General features: G+C 43.3%; 1 protein-coding gene across 1 annotated transcript in view; it reads left to right on the plus strand.

The window, feature by feature from the left end:
• Positions 1-10,533, plus strand: part of PTPN4 (protein tyrosine phosphatase non-receptor type 4) — a 228,114-nt gene that overhangs the window by 96,250 nt on the left and 121,331 nt on the right. Inside the window, exon 6 of the mRNA XM_060262449.1 lies at positions 9,903-9,947. Coding sequence (XP_060118432.1) covers positions 9,903-9,947 — 45 coding nt within the window. The remainder of the gene's footprint in view (positions 1-9,902; positions 9,948-10,533) is intronic.

Below are 10,533 nucleotides of genomic sequence, written 5' to 3' on the forward strand. Positions count from 1 at the left end.
AGGTGACAATGAAAAATTGATATCAAAAGTATATAAGTTATTATTGAAATGGTCTACAGAAGAAGAAGTAGTAAAGTCTCAAATGGTCAAATGGGCAATTAATGTGAATAGAGAAATACAAATGGAAACATGGGAGCACCTCTGGAAGAACTCAATGAAGATATCAACTTGTCAAAGCATTAAGGAGAACTGTTTTAAAATGATGTATAGGTGGTATATGACTCCGAAAAAATTGGCTAAGATAAGTAAGAAAATGTCGGATAGATGTTGGAAATGTAAAAAACATGAAGGTTCTTTCTTCCATATGTGGTGGACATGTGAAAGAGCGAAAGAATTCTGGAAGATGATACAACAAGAAATCACCAAAATTTTGGGCTATGATTTTAAGAAAATTGCAGAGACGTTTTTACTTGGATTACAATTAGAAAAATACCCAAAAGAAGACAGGACTTTAATTTGGTACCTGTTATCAGCTGCTAGGACTTTGTACGCGCAGCTTTGGAAGCAAGAAAAAATACCAGAGAAATGGGAATGGACCATGAAAGTTTTATCGTGGTGTGAAATGGACAAATTAACCAGAACACTAAGAGACTATGATTTAGAGATATTCAAAAGGGAGTGGAGAAAATTTAAAGGATATATGGAGAAAACTTGGAAAGTAAAGAAATATTGGACATTTTTTAGTTGTAAGAATATATATACGGAACTTTGAGCAATCAGAAGTGCCTTTAGTATGGATTTGAACTTATAACCTCGGGGAAGTCAACATTGGAGGGAGGGGGGATGGAAATGTCATATGGGTTATTGTGAAAAAAAAGAAAAAATTAAGAAATAGATAAGCTTTGTAACCATATGCTACCAATAAATTGTTTAAAACAAAAAAAAGGGGTTCCAGAGGAGAGTTTGTGTGACTGTGTGATTGCTGAAAATTCTGAGTTTGTGGTTGCTGGGGAACTGCTGTTTGTTTGGTTTGAGTGGGCTGAAGGTGATTGTTGCTGATTGATTAGGAGCAGCTGTGTTCCTGGGACAGACTGAGGCCCCATCCTCTTTGCAGTATTAAGCTGCGCCTTGCCAGAGGCGCGAGCCAAAGGGTGAGAGCTAAAGGGCTCTTGGCCTGTGGCTCTTAGCCTGGAAGCTCTGTAAGGACCAGGAACCCGGATGCGTATTTTCCTTCTGTTCCCAATAAGGTAAGCAGACCCTCCAGAAGGAGAGTCACATAAATGCAACAGGATATAAAAGGGGACTGTATATTTTTAAAAAGCTATCATGAAGGTAGAATGCCAGCAGGGAGGCTGGGGGCTTTCCAGTGTTTTGCACTGAGTGTCACATATATGACTATCTGCCCACAGGACAGAAGTCTTGAGTGTGTGCTCGATGCAAGGAGCTCCTGGTCCTCAGGGAACAAGTTCATACCCTTGAGGCCGAGGTGACTGACCTGGAGAAGCAGAGACAGTCAGTTAGGCACTCGGAGAAGACTCTCGGGGATGTGTTAGATGAGCTCCACTCTGAACATGGCAGTCCCATTGCTGCCAGGGAGCATGAGGGTCAAGAAAGAACAGGGCACCATGCTGAGGATAAGGGGAATGCGCTCTCAGAAGGGACCTTCAGTTGGTGAGTGGGTATCCTTTCGTGCCAAGGAACCATCCCTGGCCAGGGAAAGGGGGGGGTCTTGGTAGTTGGTGATTCGATCCTTAGGCAAATAGACATCTGGGTGGCAAAACAGTGTACTGACCGTATGGTGACTTGCCTGCCTGGTGTGAAGGTAGCGGACATTATGCGTGTTGTAGATAGGCTGATAGACAGTGCTGGGGAGGAGGCAGTGGTTGTGGTGCATGTTGGCACCAATGATGTGGGGAAATGCAGTTGTGAGGTCCTGGAGGAAAAATTTAGGCTGCTAGGCAGGAGACTTAAGGCCAGGACCTCCAAGGTACATGTGCAGGGCTGGAGAGACAAGCACAAATTAGAAGTCTCAATGTGTGGATGAGATGATGGTGTAGGGAGGAAGGGTTTAAGTTTGTTAGGCACTGGGATGTTTTCTGGAACAAGCTGGAGCTGTACAAAAGAGACGGTCTCCACTTGTCCCCAGATGGAACCAGGCTGCTGGCGTTTAAAATCAGAAAGGTGGCAGAGCAGTTTTTAAACTAAATCTTGGGAGAAAGCCAACAGGAGATGAAATGTCTCTGGTTTGGGAGGACTCATCTCAAAGAGATGAAGGGGTAGCTGTTACTTTTCTACTGGGTAATGGATCAGAGTGGTCCACTGAGATGGTGACAAACTGTATGGACTGTCTGCCAAAGTCTCGAGACAGCAGGAGGAAGATTGCAAGCTTAACTTGCCTGGGAAATTATAGATGTTTGTATACAAATGCTAGAAGTGTTCAAAGTAAAATTGGTGAGTTGGAATGTTTAGTGTTGGGGGAAAACATAGACATTGTGGGAATTTCAGAAACTTGGTGGAATGAGGAGATTCAGTGGGACACGGTGATTCCTGGATATAAGTTACTGTATTTTTCGGACCATAAGACGCACTCCCCCCCCCAAAAAAAAGTGGGGGGGAAAGTGTGTGTGTCTTATGGTCCGAAAGTACGTACCTTCCGGGGGGGGGCGGGCGATCCGCTGCCTCTTCCTCTGATCCGGCGCTTCCCCCGCACCTGCCTGCCTAGCTCCATCTTCTTCAGGCAAGCGCTGGGATCGCTCCACGTGGCCCCACCGCAAACCCAGCACTTTGCAAGCGCCGGCTGCGGAGGGGGCAGCGTGCTTCCTCCTTGCCTGTGTGCCTAGCTTCAGCTGTGATTTTTAAAGTAAGCGCTGGGATCGCTCCCTCTGCCCTCCGATCCCAGCGCTTGCTTTAAACATCACAGCTGAAGCTAGGCACACAGGCAAGGAGGAAGCACGCTGCCCTCTCCATAGCCGGCACTCACAAAGCGCTGGGTTTGTGGAGGGGGCGGGTGCTTCCTCCTTGCCTGTGTGCCTGGCTTCAGCTGTGATGTTTAAAGCAAGCGCTGGGATTGGAGGGGGGAGGGAGCAATCCCAGCGCTTGCTTTAAACATCACAGCTGAAGCTAGGCACACAGGCAAGGAGGAAGCACGCTGCCCCCTCCGCAGCCGGCGCTTGCGAAGCGCTGGGTTTGCGGTGGGGCCACGTGGAGCGATCCCAGCGCTTGCCTGAAGACGATGGAGTCAGGCGCAGGGGAAGCGCCGGATCAGAGGAAGAGGCAGTGGATCGCCCCCCAGGAGGAAGGTGCGTCCTATCCTCCGGAGCGCCTTATGGTGCGAAAAATACGATATATTGGAAGGATAGAGAGGGAAGGGTTGGAGGTGGGGTTGCTTTTTATGTCAGAGAGGGTGTACAGTGCAGTAAAACTGAGGTCAGAGAATTAGATTCTCTTCTACAAATGCTTTGGGTCGAAATAGAGGGCACAAAAGGAAATTTAATATGGGAGTTTGTTATTGCCCACCAAATAAAAAGATAGAGGACAATTATAATATGATGGAAGATACAGGCTAAATGTAAAAACTGTGTCGTAATAAGTAATATTAACTACCTGCAGATTGATTGGGTCAAGAAGTGTTCAGGTCGAGAGAAAGAGATTGAGTTTGTAGATGTTCTCAATGACTGTGCTATGGAGCAGATGGTCTCAGAACCTACCAGGGGTGAGGCGATCCTGGAATTGGGCCTAAGTAGTGCCCAAGACTTGGTGAGAGATGTAAAAGTGATTGCACCGCTTGGGAGCAGTGACCATAACGTTATTGATTTCACCATTTGTATAAATAGAGAGTTGCCCCAAAAGACCAGCACAACCACGTTTAACTTTAAAAGGGGTAAATTCTCTCAGATGAGGAGGCATGTGAAGAGGAAACTGAAAAGAAAGGTAAATACAGTCAAAACCCTTGGGGAAGCTTGGAGACTATTTAAAACTACAGTCCTATAAGCTCAGATAAAATATATACCACAAGTTCGGAAAGGCACAAACAGGTATAAGAAAAGGCTTGCGTACTTAACAGACAAAGTAATGGAAGCTGTAAAAGGTAAGAAGGACTCCTTTAAGCAGTGGAAAGCTAGTCCAAGTGAGATTAATAAAAGGGAACACAGGCTGTGGCAAATCATATGCCAGACTGTGATCAGGGAAAAGGGTCTATGAGGAGCATATTGCAAAAAACATAAAAGACCAACAATAAAAATTTCTTCAAATAGAAGCAGGAAACCAACCAGGGAGGCAGTGGGGCCCTTAGATGACCATGGGGTAAAAGGATTACTGAAGGAGGATAGGGAAATGGCTGAAAAGCTGAATGCATTTTTTGCCTCCATCTTTACTGTGGAAGATGAGAAGTGTTTGCCTGCTCCAGAACCACTGGTTTTGGAAGGGGTTTTGAAAGACCTGAGTCAGATTGAGGTGACAAGAGAGGAGGTCCTACAACTGATTGACAAATTAAAAACTAAGAAGTCACCAGGTCCAGATGGCATACATCCAAGAGTTCTGAAAGAACTCAGAGTTGAACATGGATCTCCTGACAAAAATATGTAAATTTTCATTGAAATCTGCCTCCGTTCCTGAGGACTGGAAGGTAGCAAATGTCACCCCCATCTTTAAAAGGGGTTCCAGAGGAGAACCGGGAAATTACAGGCCAGTCAGTCTGACTTCAATACCAGGAAAGTAGGTAGAAACCATTATCAAGGACAGAATGAGTAGGCACAGTGATGAACACAAGTTATTGAGGAAGACTCAGCATGGGTTCTGTAAGGGAAGATCTTGCCTCACTAATCTGTTACAGTTCTTTGAGGGGGTGAACAAACATGTGGACAAAGGGGACCCAATAGATGTTGTTTACCTTGATTTTCAGAAAGCTTTTGATAAAGTTCCTCATCAAAGGCTCCTTAGTAAGCTCGAGAGTCATGGAGTAAAAGGACAGGTCCTCTTGTGGATCAAAAATTGGCTAATTAATAGGAAGCAGAGAGTGAGTATAAATGGGCAGTCTTCACAGTGGAAGATGGTAAGCCGTGGGGTGGTGCAGGGCTCAGTACTGGGTTCCACGCTCTTTAACTTGTTCATTAATGATTTGGAGTTGGGAGTAAGCAGTGAAGTGGCCAAGTTTGCAGATGGCACTAAATTGTTCAGGATGGTGAGAACCAGAGAGGATTGTGAGGCGCTCCAAAGGGATCTGTTGAGGCTGGGTGAGGGGGCGTCAACGTGGCAGATGAGGTTCAATGTGGCCAAGTGCAAAGTAATACACATTGGGACCAAGAATCCCAGCTACAAATACAAGTTGATGGGTTGTGAACTGGCAGAGACTGACCAAGAGAGAGATCTTGGGGTCGTGGTAGATAATTCACTGAAAATGTCAAGACAGTGTGCGATTGCAATAAAAAAGGCCAACGCCATGCTGGGAATTATTAGGAAGGGAATTGAAAGCTAATCAGCCAGTATCATAATGCCTTTGTATAAATCGATGGTGCGTTCTCATTTGGAATACTGTGTATAATGCTGGTCACCGCACCTCTAAAAGGATATTATAGCATTGGAAAAAGTGCAGAAAAGGGCAACTGGAATGATTAAAGGTTTGGTACACCTTCCCTATGAAGAAAGATTAAAATGCTTGGGGCTTTTCAGCTTGGAGAAACGTCGACTGTGGGGTGACATGATACAGGTTTACAAGATTATGCATGGGATGGAGAAAGTAGAGAAAGAAGTCCTTTTCTCCCTTTCTCACAATACAAGAACTCGTGGGCATTCAATGAAATTACTGAGCAGTCAGGTTAAAACAGATAAAAAGAAGTACTTTTTCACCCAAAAGGTGATTAACATGTGGAGTTCACTGCCACAGGAGGTGGCAGCGGCTACAAGCATAGCCAGCTTCAAAAGCGGATTGGATAAAAATATGGAGCAGAGGTGACAAAGAGTGTTGGACTGGATGGGCCATTGGCCTGATCCAACATGGCTTCTCTGATGTTCTTAATTGATAAATGTAGGGCATCCATATTTAATAGCCACAAATGTCATTTACAGAGAAAAAACTATTAACTGCTTTGCTCATTTATCGTTTGAATTTGAGGACTGTAAAACCAGACACTGAACTAGGGTGGCCAGGTCCAATCTTCTCCCTGGTGGGAGGAGTTGAAGGGCATTCCAGGAGGGCCGTGGCCATCCCCAACATGATGACATCACACAGAGCGTCATCGTCATGTCCCAGATGCAGCATGCAGATGCTCCATTTTTTAACGCTCTCACATTACCACCAGCCTTAGGATATTGTGTCACATATCAGCTTTTGTCAAAGATTCCAAGACCTCAGAGATTCGCAACATGAATTGTGAGAGGATTAAAATCAGAGAAGGAAATTAGAGAAATTTCGCTGATCCAGAGGACAGGATACAAACTGGAGACCTTGACCAATGGGGATGATTAACTGTATATGAAAATGGAATGAAGAGGAAGGGACCACCTGTTTTGAGTCTGGTTATGCATTTACGCTTTGCATTCCTCCTGACTCCACTTCTTTATTAACTTTATGCAACTTTTTCAAATTGCAATAATAATTAGAAATAATTGTGACACTGGTATTGTGGGATTGTAATGAATTGCATTTTGTAGAACACTCACTTTATTGAGTAGTTATAAATACTTTAGAAATAATTGGTAAGAATTGTAGGGACTGCTTTTGTTATGAACATTGTGGGTTTTTTCATTCTTAGTACCTATTATTCCGTGATTCTCTCTTTCGCATATTATGATCCTACCTGGGGACTGGCATCTCTACAGTTGAACTAGGAAGGATAATATGTGTCCTACAATAAAAACCAATCCTGTTTAGCTCTGAGAGAGCCAGCATAAATTTACCTATTTTCATTCTTAATCCTGCCCTGGAATAACCATCATATATTTAGAGGTTCCTGAGAAACTAATAGGATTGCCTTGTTCACCACTGAAATTTTCCCAACTTGCAGTTCTGCTGCCTAAAATAGTTAAGAATGCCAATCATGTTTTGGGTTAGATCCAAGAAATGTGCACAGTATGGCTTCTCTCTCCCAGTGCGACCACGGTGTGTCCAAAAACACCAATCCTGAAGAACATTAGCTTCACTGGGAAGTTGTATAATCAGGCACAGTAGTTTGCTGCTGAAGAAAACTGGTAATTGGCAATTTTCCTACGTATGTAGGCAGAAATACCTTTTGCTCACACAAGGACATATTGGATCCTTTCAATTCCTAGAGCAAAACAAAACAAGCATACTTAATCAGGATGGTTTTATTAGGAGAAATAAAGAAACACGGGATAAGTGTGTAATAAAGAGATATAGAACATTAGCCAAATCATATTGCCATGTCATTTTGGGGTCAGATGTTCTGTCCTGGTAGCAACATATAAGGCAAACCTTCGAAATATTGCAACAAAAATATTGCAGTGACACTATCAGTATTCAGAGAGTTTTTTGCATCTCATGGTCAGGTGGTTCTGGGAAACCAGTAATGATGCAGACATTTATATGGTCAGATTGAATTTGAACTCCAATCCCAGCAAATTTCTTCAGACAAAAGAAATTAAGTTGAATGTGAAATAATCTGATCCAATACACACTGGATATACATATACAGGAGAGCCAGTTTGGTGTAGTGGTTAAGTATGCGGACTCTTATCTGGGAGAACCGGGTTTGATTCCCCACTCCTCCACTTGCACCTGCTAGCATGGCCTTGGGTCAGCCATAGCTCTGGCAGAGGTTGTCCTTGAAAGGGCAGCTGCTGTGAGAGCCCTCTCCAGCCCCACCCACCTCACAGGGTGTCTGTTGTGGGGGAGGAAGGGAAAGGAGATTGTGAGCCGCTCTGAGACTCTTCGGAGTGGAGGACAGGATATAAATCCAATATCTTCATCTACCTCACAGGGTGACTGTTGTGGGGGAGGAAGGGAAAGGAGATTGTGAGCCGCTCTGAGACTCTTTGGAGTGGAGGGCGGGATATAAATCCAATATCTTCTTCTTCTCCCCCCCCCCCCCCCGGCCTGTCTGGCTGAAATCTAATTTGAATAGTGTATCACTATTTATATTTGTTAGTGTTTGTTGGAGATAGACTATTATGGCTGTTCATATTTATTTAGTATATGTGGTTTAGAAATGACAATATGAGACTTACAAGAGAACATAAAGGAGACTGATCTCAATAAACCAAATGGAAAAATATAAAATTTCCAAGGACTAAAGCATGATATATTTTTCTATCAAAATGTTTATATGTGATATAAAATAACCAAAGAAATGATAAAAATATTAAAATGATCTCCATATTCAGTCATTCAGTGCAGAAATTGTGATGGATATGGGTTACACGCCTTTAGAGATGGACATGAACTGATTTACGAACCCCAGTTGGACACAAACCAGGGGTTTGGGAGACTGTTTCATTCCCAAACCCACCAACAAACTCATGAAGGTTTCAGAAGTGAGCACTGAAGGCATTTAAATGCCCTCAGAGCCGCCTTCTGGGTCAGGCCACCCTTAGATGGGCAGGCCCCACCCGAAAGTGGGCTCCAAAGGCATTTAAAAGCCTTCAGAGCTCAGTTGTGTTGGGTCGCAACTGAGCTCCCAGAGTGAGTTCTGAAGGCCTTAAAGTTCTTCAGAGTTCACTCTCAGAGCCCAGTCGGACCAGCCCAACCCAAAGCTGAGCTCCAAATACATTTAAATGCTTTTGGGGCTCACTTCCTGTTGGGTGACCTGGCCTGGAAATGGGCTTGGAGCGAACGCAGGAGTGTCTGTGGGGGGGGGGGGTTGGCTCTGACGGCAGTTAAATGCCTTTGAGGTTCACTTCTGGGCGGGGGCACCCGTGACCTCCCCAGTTTGTCCAGTGGCGAAGTTTGTGCTTCAGGGTTTGTGAAAAACCCCAAAGCACGAACCTCCATTTTTTCCAGTTTGTTCCCATCACCACAGTCCACATTTCTATATAAGGAAGACCTACTAGTGCAAAACAATCTTCTGTATCTTTAACAGTCACTCCTTGGAAAGTGGTCATGTCTATACTTATTTATTGAATTAGAGAGTTAGATGGGTAAGCTGTACAAAGGATTTTAATTTTTTGTTGATTCTTGATATTGTTTTGTTTATTATATGTGTTTGGATAGTATGCATATGCAGGTATTTCGGTAGTAGAGCATGTTGTGGTTTACTCCTTTCTACTGTAGCCTTTGAAAATCTTAACCACCCATCAAACCTTGGTACAGGTACAAGGAAAATACTTTTTCTAAAAGTTAACTCTTTGAAATATAGGGCAGATGTGTTTGGTGCTTGCTTGAGTCTAGGATGATGCCCTGTATCATACCATCCATGCGCAGAAGTTGCAGAATTTTCCAACACTTCTCCATTCTCGCAGCAACTTCCACCCCCCACCCCCAAAAGGCTATTTTTGTGCTTTGGGACCACACAGAGAAATATCTACATGAGTTGGGTGCTGAGTGAAGAGGTAGAATGTGTTGAAATCACTCTGTCTTCCGTCAGTGTCTGCTGACAGCAGAGAGAGGAAGGAGCTCTTTCACCTCTCCTCCCTGCAGTGAACTCCACCATTTGTGGCTGTTCTTCCACATGTGTCCCATAGCCCCAGGATTGGTCTTTTGGGAGTGAAGAAGAGGCTGCTGGAAAATCAGTGTTCTGTGCACAAATTAATAGGCCGTTAATTACAAGTTTATATAATGTATTTATTATGAATAGACCTCGTATTGTTTGTTTGAGCAACAATATACTTGCATGATTTATAGTAGCTGTAAAATTCTAGTTTGTGCTTCTGTATCTTTGGAATGAGTTTAATTTCTGTGGGTTGTTATCTTGAAAATTGTTATCTGTGGTTTTATGATGAAAAACTGATGCTAAATTCAAACAGTGATCTTAATTTTGTTAATCTGTTCTGCTGTTTACCCTTTCTTTAAGGTACCAATATTTTTTGCAAATTAAGCAAGACATTCTCACTGGAAGGTAAGATTTGTTAACCATGAAGACCTGTGTATCAAGACAGCTACTTATGTAAATATTGCATGATTTAGGATGGAGGTGAGCAATATTTAATCAGCAGACCCAATCGAAATGACAGCAGTGTGTTTATAGAAGCTAACTTCCCTATTCACATTTACTAGTAAACTGGAAAATGCACACGTAGTTGCATTGCTGGCTCTTTGCCTGCACATACTAGGTTCCACCCTGCCTTACAAGTTAGCAACTTAAGCTGGAAGGTACTGAAATCAGCATGCTGGGTTTTTTTCCCTCTGCTCCCACTGGAGAGAAGGAAATTATTCAAGCCTCTCATCCTTCCTACATAGGCAACTAGGCATGTCATAGATGACGTCAGCCATTGTTGCTGCACGCTCACGACTGTAGAGTAGAATCCCAACTCTTGAAACTTGTAATATAATATAAATAAATCTTTATATATGTCATGTTCTTGAGAAGAAATCTGTCTTCCTTAAGATTCAGCTGTTATTAGCCTGTGTAATTCAAATACACTTTAAGAAATGCTTTTAAAGACTCCTGCCATTTCAGTCTGTTACTTTTAATTTTTTAATAG

This window comes from Heteronotia binoei, chromosome 21 (assembly GCF_032191835.1).
Source record: "Heteronotia binoei isolate CCM8104 ecotype False Entrance Well chromosome 21, APGP_CSIRO_Hbin_v1, whole genome shotgun sequence".
Classification (NCBI taxonomy): domain Eukaryota; kingdom Metazoa; phylum Chordata; class Lepidosauria; order Squamata; family Gekkonidae; genus Heteronotia; species Heteronotia binoei.